The 24,147-nt window shown below is 37.9% G+C and overlaps 1 protein-coding gene across 3 annotated transcripts in view; it reads left to right on the top strand.

Moving 5' to 3' along the window:
* Window positions 1-24,147, top strand: part of PRKG1 (protein kinase cGMP-dependent 1) — an 819,482-nt gene that overhangs the window by 692,068 nt on the left and 103,267 nt on the right. For all 3 annotated transcript variants that reach the window (XM_067552762.1, XM_067552761.1, XM_067552763.1), the window contains one exon: window positions 17,568-17,633. In XM_067552762.1, the coding sequence (XP_067408863.1) occupies window positions 17,568-17,633 (66 nt within the window). The remainder of the gene's footprint in view (window positions 1-17,567; window positions 17,634-24,147) is intronic.

Genomic DNA, 24,147 nt, shown 5'->3' with positions numbered 1-24,147 from the left:
GGGATTTGGCACTTTACCTGGAGGTCTCATTTCTTGCATTCCCTCTTTAAAAGTATAGGACTGATATTCAGAGCAGTGTTTATTTTGAAACTAAACGGTCAGCTGTTTGCTCTCTTACTCTTTATCATGTCATAGTTGATTGCTGCAGCAATGTCCAGAATTACTTACATATGTGCACCCCCTTTCTCCAAGATTGTGCTTTTCATTACTTTGGGGTAACTAAGTGTTGGCTAATCAGTCCTTCTGAGCTAGTTTTACGCACATTATAATAAAGCAAAGTCAATATAGGTGAACTGGAGCCACTAAATGTTCACAGTTTCCATTCAATTTGGATAAGGTTACAAAATAACAGATGCTGCTTATCTGAATACCTCATCTGGAAATCAGGGTGGAATTGGACTTTCTCACAAGGTTACAAATATTTCCTGATTTGGCTCATGTTGTAAATATCATGAAGATAAAGCATGTTGTTCATCTTTAACGCTCACCTCTTTACTGTTCTAGTTTAAAAAATTGTCTTTTCTTGTATCCACAATAACAACAGTACTTGGAGAAAACAGATTTGAATAGCCTACATCTTTCTTAGTTATTTATAATTTGCTTTCTTTCTAGTATTTTAATAGATAGGTAACTCTACTCAAATAAAAATAGCAAGTACAAGAAATTTGTGTTCTGTATTTGTATAGCTCCTAACACAGTGGAGTCCTGCTCCATTATTAGAGTTTCTAGGCACTATGGTAATGAAAATAATAAATAATAATGCATTTTATGGTTTTGATTGAAAACTTGTTGTTTTTAATGCAAGGTTTCTACATCCACCTGCATTTATTGGTGCTTTTTGAAACGTAGGTTTTTTAACCATTATAGGCCTTATTCAAATCCTATTTTAATCAATAGGATTCTTTTCATTTGATTCAGTGGGCTTTGGATCAGGCCCAGTAAGTGTTGTTTACTAAACGTGATGTTTAGATCTAGATTAGATTAAGGCTAGGGCTCAGGGTTCAATCTTAAAACCAAATCAGCATTTAGGATTGTATTCAGTGGTGAAGAAAATATCACAATTAGTTCCTGTGGGATTTCAGATGCATCCAAATCAGAAACAGAAATGAGTCCACATCCAGCTTCAAATTAATTGTTTAAAACAAAACTGTTGGAGGAAATTCTGGAATCAGAGAGTTAAATCCACATTGCCTGAATTGTAAGGATTTTGTTTCTGAGTTTGAGATTCTGGTTTGAGCTGGTCTATACTGTTTACTAATTGAGACAATTGAAAAATGGATACATGTATTATCCTTGACTATAATGAAAAGAGACTTTCCATATCACTATCCATTACTCTAATAAATAAAGACACAGTGATTCCAAAGTTAAATGCAAAGAGCGCATTTTTGGAAGGATCTTTTATTGGACAGCAATGCAGTTTTCCATTATAAGACCACAACGTGAAGAGAATAGTAATGTCTAATTCAAAACATTTAATGTGAAAAAGTCATTAGAGAAAGAACAGATCAGCCATATAAAGAATTGACCTAAATAGCCATGTTAGAAAAGCATTGACCAAGACCCATTCTGTAATCTCAAGCATGTGTTTATGAAACTTCGGTGGAGGAATGGCTTATTTTACAGACACGATAATAAAGAAAAATATAACTACCCATATCTATGAACAAAACCAATATGAAACTAGTAAACCCTAATGGGAGTGTTCAATTACTGTAACTACCTTTGATACCTGTCCTTCAGTCACCCGTATGTTTTCTCTTTTTGAATATTTCACCATCACCCCAAATCTTCCATTACTCAATCCTCACCTCAATTTCTGCCTCAAGAGGTACTTTTTCTAGTACACTATTTCTCATCTTGTAGCTGTTTTTTAAATTTAAAAGGAAGGTCTGTTGAAGTCAGTTTGGAAGCAAACCTCTGACTATTGTGGGTTGTTGTCACTTCCTTCTCTGTTATGGTAATTCTCATTACAAACTGGTTCTTAGATAATAGCCCGTAAGATAGCATGCAACCCATGTGGTTCACAATCTCATTCCCCTCAAAGTAATGAGAGAGAAAAGGGTTTGCACTTCTGCTGCCCCTAAAAGGGAAGAAAGGGGCTTTCTTTTTTTTAAAGCAGTTTTTTTTAAATTACCTTCCTGTAAAATTCTAAATGAAGAAAAGGCACCTAAAATATTTACTTTGAGGTAGCTAGATGAGGTTAGTACTATACCCCATGCCTGTGGTTGACCTCGCTGTAGTGCCTTGTCTCCACTAACATACATGCTTGGATAAAACACACCTTTCTTGTCAGTGAAGTTGTTTTGTTTTGGCACATATCTCCATGTTCTTGGTCACACAGGTACAATAATAACTACCAGCAAAGCTTATGCCTGAGGATATACTGAATCAAGCCACCAGAGCTCACCTAGTTTTCTGGCCTTCTAATCGCTTCAGGAAATGGAGCTTCCATCCATTCTCTTGTTAGAAGCTCTGCCTTTCTCACTAAGTAATATGGAGAGATTTCTACTATATCCTAAGTTTAAAATGCTCTCTTTTAAGCCTTAATACTCTGTCATTCTAGGGATGATCTTGCAGCCTCTTCTGATATCTGATCATTTCTTTCTCACTGAGAAGAGAAACCACATTCTCTTTACCAAGACTCAGTTCCTTCCAAACTTTAGCCATTGGCATAATTCTGCATTCCTTACCCCTTGCTGGGGAATCTGTTTTATTCTGCATGATCCAAAGAGAAGAGTGCCATTTGCTAAATCAACAAAACTACTTCATGCAACACTGAGCTTTTCTCTGGCATGCTCTTGTCCAAGCATTGATCTGACCAGTCTCAGGCCATGAAACAGGACGGTTTGCCCTTTAAGAGCCAAAAATCTTGAGGCTGTTCAATTAGCCCCACCTGTGACACAATTAGTTTTCCCGCTTCCCAGCTTGAGGGAGCTGGACTAATTGGCGTCAGGTGATCGCTTGAAACACCTAAACCTTATAAAAGGGCTGAGAAAGCTCAGTTTGGGAGCGGGCCACAGAGAGCAGTTAGGCATCTATGGAAGGCTCTGAGTGAGGGTCTGTAGGAGACTGTGAAGGGACTCCAGGGAAGGAGTCTGGACATCAGACCTCCATTTCAGAGCCAGAGAGAGACTGAAAGTTAGCCAGAAGAGACTGGGAACTAAGCCCAAAGGCGAGTGATGAGGAACCTAAGTGGAGCAAAGGAACTTTTGGTTTTGTTCGGATTTTTGTTATCTCAAGAGGTGATTGAATTCAGAGTTACCCATAAGAGGGCTGAGCCATGTGACTCCCAAGGAAAGACAGAAAACCCATATGAAAGAAATTGAGGTAGGGAGCACCTGCAGTGCCATGATCAGCAGACACAACTCATTATAGTCTTATTACCCTTTTCCTTCGCAACATATCCAAAACCCAAAGTAGCTTTCCATCTATACTGCCAAAATCTGGTCCATATCTGGATTATCTCCCATTTGAATGACTGTAACTTCATTCTTTTTGGCTTTTCTGACCCTGTTATTCCTTTCCAGTTCATCCAAAATGACACTAACAGTCACCTCCACCTGCTACATCACTCCCTTTTACAAGCCCCTTTCTCCTCAATTCCTTGTCCTTGCTTCCAAGGTTTTGTCCAGCTCTGTTCCTGAGTCCTGCCTACGTCACATCACTCTCATTAACCCTGCACACTGACAATTCTGCTTCACTTTGTCCCCTCCTGCCCCTCTACCTTCTTTTTATACCTGGAGTAACTTTCCCCAATCCTTTGCAGCTTTCAACTCCTCCAAATCCCTTCTCATAATCCACATTTTTCCCGTCACGGTCCCTCAGACAACAATCATTTTAACTCTCCTTAAACAGTAATCTAAAATAAAAATAATAGTTATAAAATTAAACTTGTAATTAACATGGTGTACAGACCCATAATCTTATTCTTCCCCCTTCCAGGTTATCACCCCCCAACATGTCCTGTGGTGATCAGTATAGACTGTAAATTCATTGGGACTGGGACAGTCTTTATTTGTTATATAAAGTGCCATGTACACCTATCATGCTATATACTGTACAAATGTTAATAGAGTCAATCTGAGGTGGGTTTTTAAAAAAATATAGCTCTGTGGTTAATACCATTATCTACATGTATTTTTCATTTGCATGAAATGTTACAATCTACTGTATGTATGCTGTTTCATTAAGAGAATGTGAAGGAGTTTAATAATTGCTGTACAGGTAGGCTTTACATTTCTCCATAAATTGGCCTCTGGTTTGAGGTCATAGTGGTGATCTATAAGGGAATTTCTGATATATATATATATATATATATATATATATATACATATATGCTCCAATTTATTTTGCTGGCGGTTGCTCAAGGCTGGAAGTACTGCAAAGAAACAGCTTCCCTCTACTTTTCTAGCTTTGATGCAAACAAAATAAGAAACCTCTTTCGGTTCTTTCAATTTTTTTTTTAATCTATTTTGTATCTTTTTCAGTCTTCAGCAAATGGATTTTCTCAGATTTTTCTGTTTACTTCCAAAGACTTTAACCTGTTATACTCCAAATATCACATAACCATTCTTCCCAGTAAACATAAGAGCACATATATCGTTGTAATGCTGTTAAAGCAACATCTTGTGTAAAATGGAGCCATGTTATTGCTTTTCTAACTAGCACAATTGTGCATATAAGGATAAAATACTTCTTTAAAAAGAATGTGAATCAAAAATATGTTTCTTTTCAAGGTGACCTGCAAAGGAAAAACAACTTTTGCCTGCTTTTGCTTCTTTATGATGTATAACAGCCTGAAAGATTGCCTTTTGTTGTTTAAGTATTTTTCTGCTTGTATTTTATATTAAAAATCCAGGTCCCATCTTGGCTTTGAAGATCCTGGGATGACAGGAGAACTATTTAAATAGTGAAATCACAAGAGCCAAGAGAATGAAAGTTGAGCAATTTAAAGAAGAAGGGATTTTTAGTCATAAATGCTTTGATTTTTCATTTGTTGTTAATAATGTCTAACTTAAATTTCTTTTGGATAAAGGAAGCTGCTGTTAAAGATTCAGCACCTTCACCTCTTCACGTAAGAGTCAGACGTCACAATAGAAATGTTCCCAGAGGTCATCCAGCAAAACCAGGAAAGACTGCAAAGAAGTCTTCAAGCCATCTTAAGAGTCTAATAGAGGAGTCCCCCTTTGTAAGATCTCTGAGGGTGGGTTTGTCTGGGAAGGGCTTTGTTATGGCTGAGTGTCAACTAGACAAACACAGCTTGCTTAGCCAGACCATAGAATCCACCACATCATCTTCTAGATTGAACTAGAAGAAAAGATATAAATTAGGCGGCTAGTAATGTTTCATGAAATCATGCTATCTGTTGATGAAGATCTGAAGACTTGGTACTCAACAGCACTCATTATCTGAGTCTGACTCTTTTTAAATGTATTTCTTACATTTCACAAATCAGTTAAGATATTGCCAAGGCTTTATAGGAGAATCCACTTTCTGTTTGTTTAATGAAAGTGAAAGTTTTACTGTTAATGATTAGATAGAAATTGGGCCAATCTCAGGATACTGTTGCCATTGTGTTTTGAAGTGCAATTGTAGCTCAAAGAAATTAAAGCATTAGTAGTTAAATTCTCAGTCATTAAAGGGATCATTCACATTCATATTTTTTCAGAAATATAGATTTTTAGTTGTTACATTTAGACTTTGAATCACTGTGGTGGTCCAATGGTTTTCTTGAGTATTTTGATAAAAAATATAACCTCCCCCTTCCCCCCCCCAAGTATGTTTTATCTAATAAAGAAAAGGATAAGCAACCTCATACCCATTTTGTTCCCTGTGAACTTACTTGCCATGGTATTAACACTCTAAAGTTAAATTAAGGTTACCTGTAGAAAAGTAGAAATTAAGCAGTAAAAATTAAGAAATGAAAACGAGATATTTTAGGAAAATAAATCTAAATTAGACAATACCTATGTGGTTTAAGAGCTGCCAAATTAAAACCTGAGTTGCATAGGAGGCTAAGAGAGTACAAACTCCTGGTTAGTGCTATTGCTGTCAGTGGGACGGTTTCAAGACTCTGGTGAATTTTCCGCTTTATTGGATTGGGAATGGGGGGCGGGGTGAAAAATCAGAGTCCCAGGTCTTACATAGCTGGTTTGAGACGTGTCTGAGTAAAACTGCAGTCTGAGAAAGGAAAATGCCACTGAAGGAAATGCAGCAGTGAGTGCTTTCCTATCTTTATTCCTGCACTGCTATCTGCTGCACAACTGCATCAGCAGGCTCCAGGATTATGGTTGTAAATGGTCTTTAACTACTAAGGGGTTTCACAGTTGGTAACTTCTGTCAGCTGAGCTTATGGCACACACCAGGGTTCCTTGCATCCCTCCATTCCACCTCACAAACTCCCTGTGTGCCACTCATCCATCCGCCTCTATTTCAGCAGCTCCCTACAACCATCTCCAGTCTCCCCCTAACCAGGAGGTTTGTGTGACCCCCTTCTGACCCTCTTCAGATCCCCACTCCTCTGTGTTCCCCTATTATTTTCATGCCCCCCCCTTCTATACCAGAGGCTCTGTCTGTCCCACATTCTCCTCTTCCTCCCAATACCAGGCTCATTCACACTCTCCCATTAGGGAGAGAGAATGGGGGACAATGGGAAGAGGAGAGGAGACATGAGGGAACATAGAACCCCTGGCATGAGGGAGGGGAGTTGCAGGGAATCCCTGAAATGAGATGGTTGGGAAGGTGGCACAGAGGGAGACTGTGGGTTGGAGGAGGAGGGAATGGAACTGTGCTGCATGATGCCTGGTACGGTGCTATCATCCCTGGTCACTCTGGCTAGTGCAACAGTCCTTAATAGGTGCAGGGGAAATGGAGGAATGCAAGGAGCCCTGAGTGTGTGCAATAAGCTCTGCCTAGCTATCATCACTCAAGAATCTAGTGGTTTCATTTATTGATTGATTTAACTCCAAGGATAATTAAATAAATGATTTTTTTAAAGTTATCAGAAGAAAAATCTTGACGTATAGAATGTAATCAGCAACCTATCTCAGTAAGAGACTCAAAGTTCTCCCTCCTCCCCAAAAAACCTTCCACTAGCGCTGTTGTTGATGTGAGCCAAGGAGACAGATGTCACTAGCAGAAAAAATAGCTTCCACAACTTGTCCTGTAATTGACATCCATAAAGGAGTTGTAAATAACACTTCAATATCTTATTGCGACTGTTTTACCTTAACTAGCACTTGAGCAGAAATATTGTTTTAAATATATAATCTCAGTTTAAAACTATCAATTAATTTCAGGAAAAAAATGTTACAAAAATGTGCTTTATTGGAAAATATTTGATTCTTTCCAAAGAATACAGCTAGCTTTGGTATAGGAAGGTGTTTATTTTAATACACGGAATCACTGTTTGTCACTTTGATGTGGTAAAAAATATCTGATCCAAAACATTTAACATGTAAAAAAGCCAGGGTATAACAGATCAGTCATATAAACATTTTGAGGAAAAACTTGTGTTGCTCTGATCTTGCAGACAGTAGACACACGAGAACAGACACTTAACCATGTGAAGTTTTCTTAAAACATCTTCTGTGTGGGTGTAAGGGTTACCACTTGTAGCATTGGTGTCTGAATGGTGACAATAATATACACACAAATAAAACACAATTAGGAATAACTTGATCCCCACCTTGATGTGTGGCTTTGTGAGCCCTGAAAGTAGGGAATAAGTTAGGCCCAGTTAAGGTAGTATGACATAATAGTTAGAGAGAGCCTGGGAGCCTGAACTCAGTTCTATTTTTGGCTCTGCTAATTAGTGGCTGTATCACCTTGGACACGTCACCTTGTAACTTCAAGTCGCCAAGAACCTATGCCCATTCCACTCAGAATAGTGTCTGGCATCTGTGGTCCCTCATTTGTCAGCAGAAGCCTGGACTACTGTAACATCCTGTATCATAGCAAGGGCTGTCATTCAAAGTTAATCATAAACTCTAGCTTGTACAAATTTAGACAAAAAGCCTCTTGAATACATCATGCCTGTGCCCCTTGCCCTCAACTGTTTCCCATTGGCCACCAGGTCCAAATCAAGGCCCAATCCCAATCTTCAGGGTCCTCAATAGTTTGGCACCAAGTTACATCAGCAATTGTTTTTTCCATTTGTATCCTACCAAGACAGCTGTATCTATCAATGCCTAGGAAGAAAAGTTTTAGGAGTTGGAGGCAAGATATTTTTGGTGCTTGATCCTAAACTATGGAATTTCTGGAATAGATTAGAAAAATCCCTAGTCTAAGCATTTTCAGTGTGAACCTCACCTACCTGTCCTAAAAAAAGGAGGATGAGGGGAGAGAGAAAATACAAATCTAGGCGGCTGGACAAGCTTATTGACTCCAAATCTTGTAATGGTTTGCATGAGGCTCAGGTCCTGTCTGTCGCAAGCCCATGGGACTGTGGTGGTTACTGTTTGAACTGAGTTTGGATATAGCTTTTGGTGATCATGTTTTCTGCATTTTGCTGGCATTTCCTCTATTTATTTCTTCCTAGGGGAAGATACAAGATTTCTGTTGGCCTAGTTGGCAGTGGTAAGATAGGTATGTAGAGACAAGATTGCTAAAGTTCCAATTGGACTGAGTTATGATAAGCTGTTAGTGAAGATCTGGAGGTGTACCAGCTGCCCATGGTACAGCAAGTATAGTTGACATATCTGGGCACTGAGCTGTTGGTGTGTTGTGGGAAGAAGTAGAAGTAGTGAAGCTTCACTCCAGAGAAGTGGAAATTAGGATTGCAAATGAGAAGCATGTTTATTTTTTAATTCACAGATTTTTTTGGGGTGTAGGTAAGGTAAATGCAGCCTATGTTCAGATGTATTGGTGGTAATTGTGCTGCCTTCTGGAACAGACCCAGGAAGTACAGCTGCTGAGTTAGTTCTTAGGCTTTGTCTTCAGTGGGAAAAAGGTGTATTCAGAACTTGTTAACTAACACAACGTAAAATTCTAGTGAAAACAAGGAAGTTTGTAGTTTTCACCCAGGTTAGCAGGCTGGTTTGAAAACTGTGGGGAAGTCATGAGAAATCTACAAAAAACTTTGTCTTTATTAAAATTTTTCTCTGTATTTATTTAACTTGTGTTAAAATTGCACCTTTTCTCCTAGTAAGGACAAGGTCTTGGTGACAGAAAAGAGGCCCCAATCTGCTTTCTGTGTTCCTGCCTCTTGGGTGCTTCTAACACATAACGGCTAAGTTCTCAGTCAGTGCATAGCACTCTGCATTAGCACTCAGTCTACAACTGAGTATAAATTAAATTGTTGGTTATCATCTGTAAAGTCTTCAATAGCCTGTATCCTAGGCATCTGAACCACTGCCTTTTCCACTCTCCCCTGCTATGACTGTTACATTATGTTGTGCAAGTCTTGCTGTCTGTCCCCAAAGGCTGAACTCCTGGGGCCTGGCTTCAGGGCATTTTCAGTGGAAAGTAAAATTTACTCCCTCTTGCTTTTTACCACAAACAATGATTAACAGTTTTAGGGAATCATTGCAACACATATTGTTCACGTTGACTTTTTTTTTCATTTTAAGCCTGTGTTTCAGAAAAGTATATATCTCATCACTAAATGCAGATTGTAGAAGTTAGGATCAGTTTAATTTCTACCAGTTACTGCTAACAGTTGTTTGTATAATTCCCTTTATATGTAAGATGGGCACAATAAAAATAAATAAATAATACCTAGCTCTTATATAGTGCTTTTCATCCATAGATCTCCAAGGGCTTTACCAAGGAGATAAGAAACAATATCCCTGTTGCATAGATGGGGAAATTGAGGCAAAAGCCCAAGGTCACTCATCAAGCCAGTGTCAGAGCTGGAAATAGACCCTTATCTCCTAAATCCCAGTCCAGGGCTCTATCAACAAGGCCACACTGCCTTCCAAATAAATTCCAAATTAAAAATGAATACAATCAACATCATCATATTTTTCTTTTAGAGCTTATGTATAAAATATTTAAAATAAGACATTTCTAGTAGGCTAGAATTAATTTACATTATTCACCAAAAACAAAAGAAACAAAAGCACCCTGGCATTTTCCTCTGATCCATTCTTTATGAAATAATATTCATAACTGTCATGAAACAAAGGGTAATTCACAGACCTTACATACAATCTTGGCAGGATTTCAGAGCATCCTTTGTAGTAGGGTTTTTGTTTAATTAAAATGCACGGTAATATTAGCAGTTACTGTCTGATGTCTCAGCATGATTTTAGAAACCTCCAGAAAAGCAAGGGAAAGAGCAGATTTTTTTTTGATGGAAATACCTGTTATCTTGCTGGGCCAACAGGGTTCCTGGAAAAACTCTTTCAATATGACCCCCAAATCTTTAACTTTAGAAGTGTTAAAATAACAACAGTCAGAAGAAGCACAAACAGCTATCTCTCTTTCCTGAAAATCCTCCCTGGAGCTAAACCTTTTCAGTTGAAATCCATTGTGAATGCAGCTAAATATTAGATACAGCAATCCAGAGTAAGTACTATTTATATGCTACCAGATGGAATAGAGCTCTAAATTACTGTAAGCGGTTGGTACATTTTTCCAGCCAATACAGGGAATCATAAAGCTTATTTTTAATGAGTAGAAGAAAGGAAGCTATAAATAATGCCTTTAAAACTTTGTTGTGGAACTGAACTGAAATGCTGGGCTGTAGGAAATGTTTTCCTTTTCTAAAGCAGGTATGAATTGTTGTCTGAGCTAATTATATAGCAGTATACATAGTGCTGCCTCAAACGTTGTTTCACTCTGTGCCTTCAAATTTATGGCGTTTCATACCAAAGTGTCTCTGGGATTGCATTTCTTTCGTCATCTTCCAAAAGTTGTAATTTCATTGAATACATTTCTTCTACAGCAATCACGTTAATTCTGTATCTTAGATTTAAAGAAAAAACATACTTCATTTCAGTTGAAGCTTTTTCAAGTTGCATATTTCACTGGTTTTAGATAAACATTTATTTCCATATTTTATGACATTCTGATTTATGTGTATAACTATTATTTAGGCTAAGGGAGAGTTATGCTCAGACATTGGCATCAAGGTGATAATGTATCCCCAAGGTTTCCTTACCAGCATCTGTACTGCTATATATTACTTTATGAGAATACATGACAGATATTATAACTTTACAGGTTTAAGCAGACATCATAAAAAATTTTTCTTTTCAACATTGTGAAAGAACGTGGTCTTCCATGGTTTAATTTGATAAATTCAGGAAAAAATAAAAAACATTTTATGTCTGCAGAAAACTATAATATTTAGAAACCTATACCCAGTTTATAGGGGGAAATACTTTTAATAGTGTAATCAATCACAAAAAGTGCAATCTTCGCAATTCATCTAAAACCAGGGAAGAATTTGACTAGGAGCTACTGAATTACTCCTGATTTGCAGCGTAATCTGGGAAGTGGTCTAGCAGTCTGCAGCAGCTTAAAAGAGGATCAAAGACCATTTAGGAATTGAAAGAGAGGACATTACTAAATAGTCCTAGATGCATTTCAGAAGCACCTAAACTACAAGTCCCTTGGAGACTTTGAATTACACACCAGTGACCAGTAATTGCCTGTTATACAAGATTTAATGAGGCTCTGCTTTGTTGGATACAAATTGAATTTTGCTAATATTACGTGGTGGCTTGTTATGCATAGATAGTTTCCAAAAGAATAGTTACATTACCTCCATTACAGTTCAGTTGGAGATCTATGCTTAAGTGTATTTCAGTGACAAAGAATAAAAAAGTTCTTTAGAAAATAAGGCATATGATAGCATAAATTATATTCACTGGGTTTAATGTAAATTAGATTTATTTCCTCTTTTTTCTTCCCCCTACTACCCAAATATGGCGTGATGGATGGGCTTGGAGTGGAGGCTCACTTCCTAGGATCTTCAACAACCTTCAGGCAGCAATACCTTCAGGAGATATCACTCTCAGCGGACTTCATTTCCCCAAAGAGATGTGGTGGCAGTCTACATTGGCTTTTGTACTGGGGAAGGGCCAATGACACATTTTTCTGATGGCACGGCTAGCACTGAAGCTAAGAGCAAAAATCGTAGGACACTGGACAGCCTATAGTGAATGAAGATTCCAGTGATCCCTACTCCCTTTGTTTGGGATGGGAAAAAGAGAAGGTGCCAGAAGCAGTTAACTGATTTCTGGAACTTTAGTAGCTAAAGGCAGGAGCCCATCTTATGAGCTGTGATTTTTCCACTTTTATTTTCAGAAAAATTACAATGACAACCATCTTAGGGTCAGAATCTGATACCCTCTCCACAGCAGGACTATTCCAGGAGGACGGTACTACCTGGAGTAGGTGGATCAGAATCTGACCCTTAGTGATTGATTTGTATTTTGAAAGCTCTTGCTACATACAAAAGATCCAAAGTAAAATTTTCAAGCTCCTAAGTGACTTTTGAAAATGGAACTTGGGCTCCTAAGTCACTTAGCTGATTTTGAAAATTTTACCCTTAGAGACTTTTTAAATAACGAAAAAGGAAAGAAAACTTTGGTATTCACCAGTCATAGGGCACTTATTTAGTCATTTGCAGGAAGAACAATGATGTTCCTAAGCTGCTAGTGCATAACTTCTCAAATATACATCTCCTTATTTCATCACTGATTCTGTTGCACTAGTTCTTATCAAGGTCTTTTCAGTATACCTGATTTGAAGTTTGTAGAATGGGTCATCTGAGATAAGTCAAAGCAAATAGAAATTAGAGAAAAAAAATTAAATTATCGATGCATGAAAATTTTCAAGATTTCTACTGTGTTCCCCAATTTAGGACCAAAAAAAAAAATCTCAAGCTCCTGCAGGAAGGGGGGAAAAATCATTTCCTGCCCAGCTCTAGTTAGTAGGTAGCTTTTTACAGGACTTGTCTTCACTTCACTATTAGCTGGGGTTATAACTTAAGTGTTGCCCTTAACCCACCTCTCGTCCACATACAAAAATCTCCATCTCCAGTTAAGTACTGCTTGAAACTCAAGTAGTTGGCCTGTTGTGGAGTATGTGTTGAAACCTTAATGCTTCTGATATCCAAGCTAGTAATGCAGTGAGGATACAGCTGCAGGCTACAGCTCGAGTTAGCTCAACTCATCAGCTGCTAATCCAGTCACTTTGTGCTGCTAGTCACATCACTCTGTGTAGCTCCAGTTTTGTTTCATGGTGTGGCTGTTTTTACTCAAGCTAGGCTAACTCAAGAGGAGTTAACTTGCGTAAGGATAACTCAAGTTAACTCTGCAGTGAAGACATACCCTTAGTGTGACAATATGTTGAAGATGCACTCTTTTTATGTTCCATGTACCCACTTTTCACTTTCTCTGTAATGAGAGAGAATTTTGAATCCTCTGGTAGTTATTAGTGATGGTAAATACTGCAGAACATTTTAAGAACATTTTCACATTTGTAAATGAATTTTAACTGTCTGCACCATTTTTACTGTTCACTTTCCGAAAATATTCTAGAACTGAGTTTACTGGCAACACAACAGTAAATTTTAAGCAAACTATTCACTGAATAAATATTCCATTTCAGTACAATTTATTTTAAGGATTACATTAAATTGATTATTTTGTACTATGGTAGCACCTAGGAGCCAAGTCATGGGCCAGGACCCCTTTGTGCTAGGCGTGCTGTACAAACCCAGAATAAAGAGACAGCCCCTCCCCCCAAAAATGTACAGTCTATGTCTACACTGCCATTCAATTCAGAATACAGGAGTGTGAATAGCAGTGTGCACCAAAGTGCTATGCTGTAACTCCCTGGTGCGGAGGCTGCAGGCACAAGCTAAAAGGTTCCTAATTCACACTAATGCAACCCTATTCCTGCAGGATTACATTAATGAGAACTAGGAACCTCTTAGAACCTGCAGCATCTATCCTGGCAAGTTACAGCATCACACTTTGGTGCTCATTGCTGTTCACACCCCTGACATCAGAACGGCAGGGCAGTGTAGACAAGCCATAAGTAAATATAATCAGGGAACAGAAATATACCATGTAAAGTATGTCTCCCATCAAAACTGCAAATTTCACAAATGAAATACTTCACTGAATTCATGAGCCATTCATTGGAAGACCAAGAATTAGTCATAGAAACTATTCACAGATATGTTTAAAAATCATTGTCTGTAGGAAATTTGTCAGCAGGAAAAGGATGAAACTCACTGAACTATACATAATGAATTTATCACCCAGTTCTAAAAGGTGGATTCTACCTATATGATGCACTCTTTTTCTCCTCTAAAATGACTCTTGACATGTATTTCAGCAGTAGTACCCTGCTTTATAGTGATACAATACACTTTTATACAGTTCTAGGAAACTTGTATCATATTTATTCTTTTAGAATTTTCTGTTCATTTTATCATGTATCTTAATTTGGAGACGAATCCTGATGATCTTGTGAGTAGAGAAATATGTTTATGGCATTGTATGAAACTGCTGAGCTTGATTAAAAAAAATAATAAAAGGATTTGGCATGCAGATTAGTTTGTCCCTGTGTGCAAGTTAACAGGTGTCCGCTTAAGTATGTGCTTAAGAAAGGATTTGCTACTATGTCTGTTGACAGCAGGCACATTGCACCAGAGCTGTAAGAGAGAGTTCCAGTGGAGCCTTCTTGCATTAACTATATGCTTCTTTGTGGCTCAGCAATATACTCTGCTTACAGTTCCCAGTGATACAGAGTAGATATCCTCACAGCAGCTGTGACCTTTTCCAAGCCTAGAAGTTTTAAGTTCCAGAGCTAGTCCAGAGGACAAGATGCAGGAGCTGGGCAGAAGTAACTCTTCTGATGAAGAGTGCTGTTTCTCTGGAATTAGTGAGGACGATTCCAGTGATGAAGCTGAAAAAATATCAGAGTCAGTGTTCACAAACAATACTTAAAAATAATTTCATGTTGGATTGTTTGCTTGTTCTGCACTGTAACTAATGGCTACCTTTAAATGGCAGACTTTTAAAAAAAATTGACTGAATTTGTTTTATTTTAATATGTCTAAAGTTTTATTAATAATCAGTTGCATGTTTGTAGATGTGAATGCAATTTTTATCATCTTAACATTAAATAATATAATAGAAAGTCAGAGAATGGGATGAATCTGTACATATGTTATAGAACAATATATGTACTGTATTTTAAACTTGGTATGCATATTATACTGTACTTATACTAATGTTTCTGTGTTTCTAAGAGTACAAATTTTAAACTTTTTTCATCAGCTTTTGAAGGTTTGAAAAGGCTTTTACTCTTACCTAGAACAGGATTACTGAATCACCAGTTTAATAAACTCTGTAATAAAATGATTAAGCACAAAACTTACAATATAGTAATGTAAAGGTTCTTACAAAATGCTGAAAAGCAAAGAAATTATACAATGAGTGGTGCTACAGCAACAATAAATCAGAAATTTCTTCCTGTTGTGGTGTGGTCAGAACCTTAAGATTTTTAACATAATATTAATGGCATTATTTCCTTTTTTTTTAAACAGTCGTGCCATAGTGGTATATAGACAACTGAATGGATATTGTTTCATTTTTATTTAGTAACTGTTCTTCATCAGCAGAAGCAGAGTGTTGTTGAGGCAGCTTTTTCAGTTTCTGCAGGAAGGGAGCACTTGCTCTTCTTCCGCAGCATCCCCTTTGGCTGAGCAGTGTCTCCAAAGATGCACAGAGTAATAGTTATTCCATTATGAAATCCCATATAATGAAAGTGTTATGGCATTGTTCCATACCCTGGAGACTTGCACGAAAGTGTGATTTCCCAAGAGTTATCTAATGTAGTAGCTTCATAGTATGGCAATGATACAGGTGTCTCTAATTACATGAATTTTAATTGTTTAGATTTAAAATTTAATATAAAATCAGCTTCATAATTAAGTCCTCATAAACTACTGTTAATATTGTTTTGCTTTCCTAATTGTAGATCATAACAGTATTATAAAGAGACCAGCATAAATTTCACTGCTTCTGCTAGAATATGAATTCACCATGTAAATGTACTTTGCATGTGTTTGGTTTTTTTTAATTGACAAGAAACTTATCTCCTTGTTCAATACACTGAGTTTTTCCAAATTATGAATATTCTGTTCTGTAAAGCATACATTATTTTTAAGGGCCTGATTTGCCACTGCTTTATGTCATTATTTATGTGCATGTGAAAGTGTGCTTTAAAAAAAAAGACTCTGATGAGTAAAAATGAGTTTTATATCCACTTTGCACAGATTAGAAAGACTACACAGGGTGCACAGTATCAAGGGAGAGCATCAAGCTCAGTTGCCGATGAATTTTCATCTGTAAAATGATGACTTAGTTAATCACTGTAAAATGAAAATATCTGTATTTTTGCAACTTCATAATTTGTAAATGTCAATATATTTCAACTGTCTTTTTGTGAAGGAAAAACAAATTGCATCTAGGGTGACATTTATTCCAAGCTTTAGTGAGGATTAATTAACAGCCAAGAATTTAACCCAAGTCATGGACTTCTTTGAATGAAATTAAATGTTATTACCTATAGCCATGTATTGCAGAATGATATACAAGGGAAGATACAAAGGGTTTGTTAGTGAAGATTCAGAAAGTAAACTGGATGAATGTATTTCTAGGTGAATGTATGGTTTGAAATGACACATTTTTAGTTTCTGAAGAAGGATTTAAAAATAAGAGTGGGATTTCCAAAAATGCTCAGCAATGGCCTTACCCTCATTCCACTAACAGCTATGGTAAAACTCCCATTAATACCAATGGTACAAGAGTTAGGCCAAGGCTGAGGGCTTTTGAAAATGCCACCCAATTTATGCCTTCCACAAGACACCATCCCTTCTCAAGCTCCCTAATGGGCAGTGAGGAGAACCATGCCTTGAGTGTGATGTAGCCTGCTGTATTTTGCACCCATTCCAAGCATTGCCCGTTCCTCAGGGTTCACTAAAGAAATAATCTCTGCACTTACTCAAATGCTTGGCCTGTGATTGGCCTTAGCCCTTGTACAGGACACACGAGACTGAAAGCTCCCTGAACCCTTTTCTCCCTACCTCCATATCATGCACAAAACAGGACAATCTAGTCCTAAAATTCATTACTTCTTTGGAACAATTCAGTTATATTTCAGTAATGAGATCATGTAAGGTGAAGTAAGGAGCAGATGAAATGTAGTTTATTGGAAGAAGACATGATTTATAGTCCTGAATATATGTATTTTTAAAAAAATCTATGTGAATGTCTAATTTTCTGATAACTTACTTATGTAAATAGTTGATAAAGAACAAAGAGCTCACTAAGAAAGTGAAAAACATGGCACATACCTAACTGAATATCTGATCTTATCTACAAAGGGAGATTATATTTCCATTGTTTCATTTGTATGAAATATTTTTTAAACTTGAATATGCTTAAAATTTGTTGGACACTTTTAACTGATCAATGAAACATAAAACTATAACATACAAATCTCATTTATGAGACATTTTAATAATGACTCTAAAGAATAAAGATTGTTACCAGAAAGTTGTATGTTACTTAAGAGATGTGTTTTTCTTTCAGGGAAGATGTCAGAACAGCCAATGTCATTGCTGCTGAAGCAGTAACTTGTCTTGTCATAGACAGAGAGTAAGTATATTGTTTTCTTAGCATATGATACTGAATATCTCCAATTGATACTGATTACAGTTCTTAATTAGTGACTTTGATCATTATGCAGGGAGATGTTATTTAACTTTCATTTTAAAACATTGATTAATGACTTTGAGTGATACATTTATAAAATTATATATTATTAAACTGTAAATGAATAATGCTTTCAAACCAACCCCCACCCCGTATATTGTATACCATTTAACTTATATCCAATTAAGAGAGTACCAGGGTTCTAGCCAATATACACAAATGGTGGATATTAGGACTGTCTGCTAAGTAGCTAGCTTAACACATTCACAAGCAAGGCATATTTTGCATAAAATAGTATGCTTTATCATTTCCTGGGTATAAAGGGAAATTATGATGCCCAGTCATATTAGCAAATATTCATCAAGAAAACTATGGAACAACTATCACATTATATCTGCCAGGTACTAGAAGTAAGAGCAAGGATATTGTTTCTCCTGTGCTCTGAATGCTCCCTTCCTGGCACCTAGGCAGCATGGAGTACTAGGAGGAAACAGACTGAATCAATTAGAGAATGGTGGAGAGTGCATGGTGGGGACAGAGCTACGGGGTGATGGTGATAGTAGAAGGGTCCACAACCAACAGATCACCTTCCCTTGCAGACCCTGGAATAGAACCCAAGATTCCTGAGTCTCAATAGTTCTCTGTTGTCTAGCAAATAGCTGTGACATTGCAAAATGTGCATCTTTTCCCCCTCTAATGGTAAGATTGTGGATAACAACCTACTGTTGCTCCCAGTTACTCTACTAGCTAAAGTAGTACAGGTCTGTGCTGTTAATTTGAAGTTTCCCAACCCTGCTGGATTCATGGACCCCAAACCAGAGAAAACTGGCAGTTTGTCAGTTTTCATTACAAATCCTACACTCTAGCCATGTTCCAATTAGTTTTGGTGAGGTTTGTGAATGTGGACCAAGTTTAGAGTAAACAACAGACTAAGTTTCAGCTATTGGTGAGAGATTTTTGAGTTTGGGTGGAAATAACTCAAAAGTCTTGTTTTGCAAGGTTTAAGTCCAAAACCAGGCCAAACCAAGCAAGTTTAGGGTTAGTTCATTTCAACCTTATTTCAGACCTAAAGAAATCAAAGTGCAAAAGAAGGTTTGTATGAAACCTCTGTGAACTGAAAATACCAAGTGAAACACAGCTCTATGTGCTAGAGAGTTAGAGAGTGAACATACCATGAACTAGGCCAAATGGTATTGTGTAACTGTGCTTGAATTACCATACTTTCACAACTTCAGTTCTATTTCATATCTTAAAAAGCTTTTGTTTGGTTTCCTTGTAAAGCAATAAAGTGTCCACAGTGTCAAAAAAATACTGGCAACATGTGCTCTGCATGAAAACAACTAACTTGGCCAGCATGATCTGATTATTAGCTTACATGTTTATATAAAGTTTGTCTTTGAACAATGTATTTTCAGCAACTTCTTTTGATCTATAGGTCAAGATAATAGAAACCTAACATTCTGAAACACAGAGACCAGCATGCAAAGTGTTAGCCATTCACGTTCCATTAAAATAATTTAAGTTCATGCAGCTGAAAATATGTTCAATTCTGAAAATGTACCCCTACTATTAAAGGAGGACTCCATTTTTTTTCTGTCAAAGGCAAATTGGGAAGATGGGGATTTTATAAAATTCATTGTGAATCACCACTCCTACACTATTTCTCCTTCCAATACCATCTGTGTAGTACAATTTATACTCAGACCCAGTTTTGGGGTTGGGTTTCCTGACTATCTGGTCTCTTTCTTCAGACCATCAATTCGGCCAACTCCTTGCCTTTACCTGTTAAGGAAGACAAACTGAGAGTAGCAACTCACAAAGTTTTGTTAATTATTTGGCTTGCAATCTCCAGGCCTGCCAGGTTTGAGGCAGGCAAACTCCCAGACTAAGGCTAAACAGCCGCCCCACAATTTGGGAGTCCCTGGTGGGGCTATGTGTAGGTTGGATGAGCCACCCTTAATCAGTAACTATTCCCATCCTTTAAGTGCAAGGTGAAAATGAACAAAGATCTAGCATGTCACCTAGAGTCACATCTGAGTCTCTGGCTGGTGAGGCCTGACAATACACACAGCCTGGCTACTGCTTCCCCCTTCATGGGGTACTATGGCATCCAGTTGGTTCTCTGGAGTGTATACATTGTTTCTGCTTGTCTCAGCATAAAAGACTGCTGCCCAGTATGCTAAAGATATTTCTTCTGTCCCGAGAGGACATAATTCAGATTTTTCCTTCTCCTGCATGAGTTACCTGTCAACAGCTAAAGGGCCCCACCTGTCCTGAGCAGCCTGACTTTAAGGCTTCAGACACTCACCTGTCAAACTCCCACTTTTCGTTTGTAACTACTCCTCCACGAGAAGACAAGTGATAGGACTTCAGTTGTGAGAGGCTGTGTGTTAGGCTGGCCATTTAAAGTATTTTTTTTAATAGGGACTGAGAGTACACCCTTAAAACCCACCCACCAGACCATGGCAACCTTTCCATTATCCTGATGGGGAAAGTAAAATGAGAACTTGAAATAACAGAGCAAATGAGCATAACAGCCGGCATAAAGGAAACCACTGATTGTGTTGCTGAGATATTGTTAGTGCTTCTGCCTAATGGGTAACATAAAGATCCGTGCTGATCTAGCAAAACTGACAAGAATGTCTGCTGGAGAAGAGAGATTCTTTCTGCCAACAGTGAAATACAGGCCCAGCTGGCATGGTTACATAGTGGTCCTGGAAACCTTCAGCAAGCAGGTTTGACATTGAATGATAATTGCCAGTTCACAACAAAACAAATAAAATGTGTTCCTGTGGGAAAGAAAACTATCCAAATAATATACAGCTCGTATTAGAGTTGCAGGAGCCAAAAGATGTAGAGATATCCATAGGTTCATGGGAATTGTGAACTACATAGCAAAGCTTATATCACCACTTTTCTGAATTTGCAAAATCCTTCAGCACTGCTGAAAAGCCTAGACATGGGATTTTCAGCACCACAAGTCATATGGAAGAACTCCATTTTCTTGTGATCAAAGGTATGGCTTAGGTGTAAACACACATTTATGGTACTCCTTTAGTTGTTGGATGTCTTTGCTTATTTTTCTTTGTGGCTAAATTCTACCCACAATTGCAAGGGTGCACCATGTGTATATCTAAGGGAATATTGTCCAATGTTTTGTGAAGTCCTGTGTTAAATCAAATAGAAATAAGATTTTTCCTCCTGTGTTACTTCAACAGTTAATCCAATTTAAATGTAGCAGGGAATTTGACTTTAGAAATCTTTACGCCCCTAGTCTGACACAGCCTGAGTTTGTTAAATTTCAGGGCTCACTGCAAATAATTATATAGGGTTTTTTGTGGAATGAGGATGCATTAAGAAAGAAGACTTACAAGTGCTGATGAGCTGGGTAGGTTGGAAAGATACAATTTGAAATTGTATGAGTAAGTTTTGTATAAAAATTGTATAGATAATACAGACATTTTGAGTATGGGACAGAGGTGTCTTATAAATCAAATTAAAGAAAGGAAGAGGAAGAGGATTTAGTTGTGACCATCCTGATGTAGAAAAAATGCAAGAAGGGAAAGGGTGAGAAATCCAAAAATCATTCTTGGTATGTTTTTGAATGTAGTGGATCATGACTCTGCCATATTTTGCCCATCAGGTATACCGAGAGGGAATTTCGACATCTGCTCCCCCCCTCCCCCCCCCACCCCAGAAACTGGGCAAAAACTATTTATAAAGAGTCATTTGTAGGGGTGTTTGAATTCAAAGTTATGATGAACCCATCTTTTGTTTATATTGCATTTACATTTATAATGATCTCTTTCTGGTGTCCCAAGATTAACTAAATGTAATGTTCAGGGTGAAAGAACTGCAAAATCAGCGGGTGTGAATGCTTCAAAGAGATGCTGGAATATGACAGCCAATAAAACTTGAGCCACAGCTACTCCTAAACATTCAGTCCTATTTGGGATACAATACTACATGGCATTTGCAGTTACTGAATGATAGATGCTCCCTTACATTTGACAGCATGCAGTAAAGTATAATATCGTTGTTCCTTTTGTTGGTTAATTCGTTGAGCAATGTTAGGCATTTAGTCAAATGCTTCAACCTCATTGTCAGCCCTTTAACCAAATGACTAGCAGGCTTAATCATTTGACGGACTGAGGGCAGTTTTTAAAAGGCATTTGGGTGCCTAAAGATGCAGATAAGTGCCTAGTGGGGTTTTCAAAAGCAAAGGCAATGAGGATTAGGCTCCCAGACACTTTTGAAAATCCACTAGTCACCTACCTGATCTCTATGTGCCTAAATACGTTCACAACTCTGGCTCTAAGTGACTGGTATAACAAAGTGGGTGTTGACATAAGGCAGTGTCGTCGTGGCCATGTCGGTCCCAGGATATTAGAGAGAGAAGTGGGTGAAGTGTAATATCTTTTATTAGACCAACTTCTGTACAATAAAAGATATTTTCTCACCCACTTTCTCTGCTGACATTGATTTTACTCTTCTGAGTCTGAATAAGAAAGAAGCAAAGAGAATAGTTAAATGTTTCAGTTTCTCTTCACTGTCTTCTTCAATTACACATGCCAGTTGCAGCAAAATGTCTTAACAAAATAGGCCTTAAATAGTTCAAAGTGAGACCCTGGTTGTGATGGGACATACAGGCACCATGCTGGCAAGGAAGGGATTAATGAAGGCCTATGGACCCAAATGGATTCACCCTGCTCCACCTATAGCAAATGTCAGGTGAGGAGAGTGGAGTTAAATGGAGGAAGCCCTGCTCAATTTAGGGCTGACTAGGAAGGAGAGAAGAGTTCTACTTCTACCTCAGTAAGTGAAGTCTGGTTTCAGCTAAGAGTCTGAGACAACCTGTTGCCCGGATGAGCATCCTGGTGAATGGGATGACCCAGAACCAGGGAGACTGACCAAAAGGACTGGCTGCATGAAGACACACCCTGAGTAGAAGGGAAGGGTCCTGGTAATAACATCTCAGATGACCCTGGTTTAAGCTAATAGCATTCCCTTTATTTTTGCATTTTAATAGTCCAGCAGCTCAAATATTGGAACTTCCATCACAAATCCATGCGCATATCTGTGAAAATCGAAGAACAAAATCTGTTAAGAGCTAAGCTGACCTGCTGGGCAAAGAAAGCAAAGAGAGTTATGCACTGTTTCCTTCAAAAAGAAGATTGTGACAATGAGAAAATTTTCAAACGTATGGTATCAAATTTAAGCATAAATCCATTTTACTTGATTTCCTAACACACTTAGATACAGAACCATGACATATTTATATTTAAGCAGAAGCTGTCTCCTCCGCTGACTGTCTTTTTCTTTAGTTGATTCTGCTATAACATCATTTGCACAATCTCAGTCATTTTTGTTGAAACTTTGATATCTCAAACATGTTTACGTGTCTCTACTGTTTCTCCTGCTCTGTCCTGGATTAAAAGTTTATATTGAAACATAAATATCAGCAGTGGAGGAGTACAGAATATTGTTGCAAAAAAAAAAAAAAAAAAAAAGTAAGCATCATTGCCTTAGAGGAAGGAGTGGGTACAGGAAGCATCCTACCACACTTGTGCCCCTGCTTTCGGAATGAGCTGCTGGTGCTACATATCCTAAAAGGGGGTGAGCTTATGACCTTCCCTTCCTGCCAGCCTGCATATCTTGCCCCTCTCACTGCAGTATGAGCACTTCCCGACTGAGACAATGCATTCAGGAGCGCATGATGACGATGCTGTCCCCTCCACCGCTCTTTAACAATGCAGCAGCTGAGCCCAAATGTGCTTCTCTCTGCATTAAAATGCTCAGAGGAAAGGGGGAGGTGATGTTGTGTTTGTTTTCACAGATTTCTCCTTAGTTCTTGTTTTAACTTCTGATGGGATGGCTGTGAACTTGTGGTCTTCAGCAAAGGGTGACTGTACCATTTCTGTATATGATGAGTTGTTTCACTCACAGTTGAAGCCTGATGGAAAGTAAAACAGATTTGGTACTATCCTAGCACCACTGGTCTTTTTTGGTGTGTTTTATTAATAAGTAACCATACTCTACAAGGACCTTTCAAGCCCATTCCTCTCTCAGCCTTCAGGAGACCTAAGGCTGGGGTGAGGTTTCTTCATGGAGACAATTGGCTGTAAGGAGATGATGAAAATTATTATAAGTATCCTGGTCCACTGCTGAAATCCTGCGGAAGCTTATGAACAGTTTGATGCAGTGATGGAAGGTTGGAATGGAAGAAAAAGAGATTATTCCTATGGACCTTAGGATCCAGCTGTGTTGTTTGAATTTTTCAATAGAATATTAATAATAGCAGACTAACTTTTGTAATACTTCTGTATTTTCTTATTATTCTATTACCTACTGTTTCGCTATGGAAACACTTATTCATGAACACTACAAAAAATAATTTTCATAATTACAGTCAAGCCAATCTAGGCTATCGTAAGTCTCAGGCAGTTGGTGTTACAAC

This window comes from Emydura macquarii, unplaced genomic scaffold (assembly GCF_026122565.2).
Source record: "Emydura macquarii macquarii isolate MOO-44397 ecotype Brisbane River unplaced genomic scaffold, CSIRO-AGI_Emac_v2 contig_1390, whole genome shotgun sequence".
NCBI lineage: Eukaryota > Metazoa > Chordata > Testudines > Chelidae > Emydura > Emydura macquarii.
Note: the sequence above shows the minus strand (reverse complement) of the source record. Positions and strands in the feature narration are given on the sequence as shown.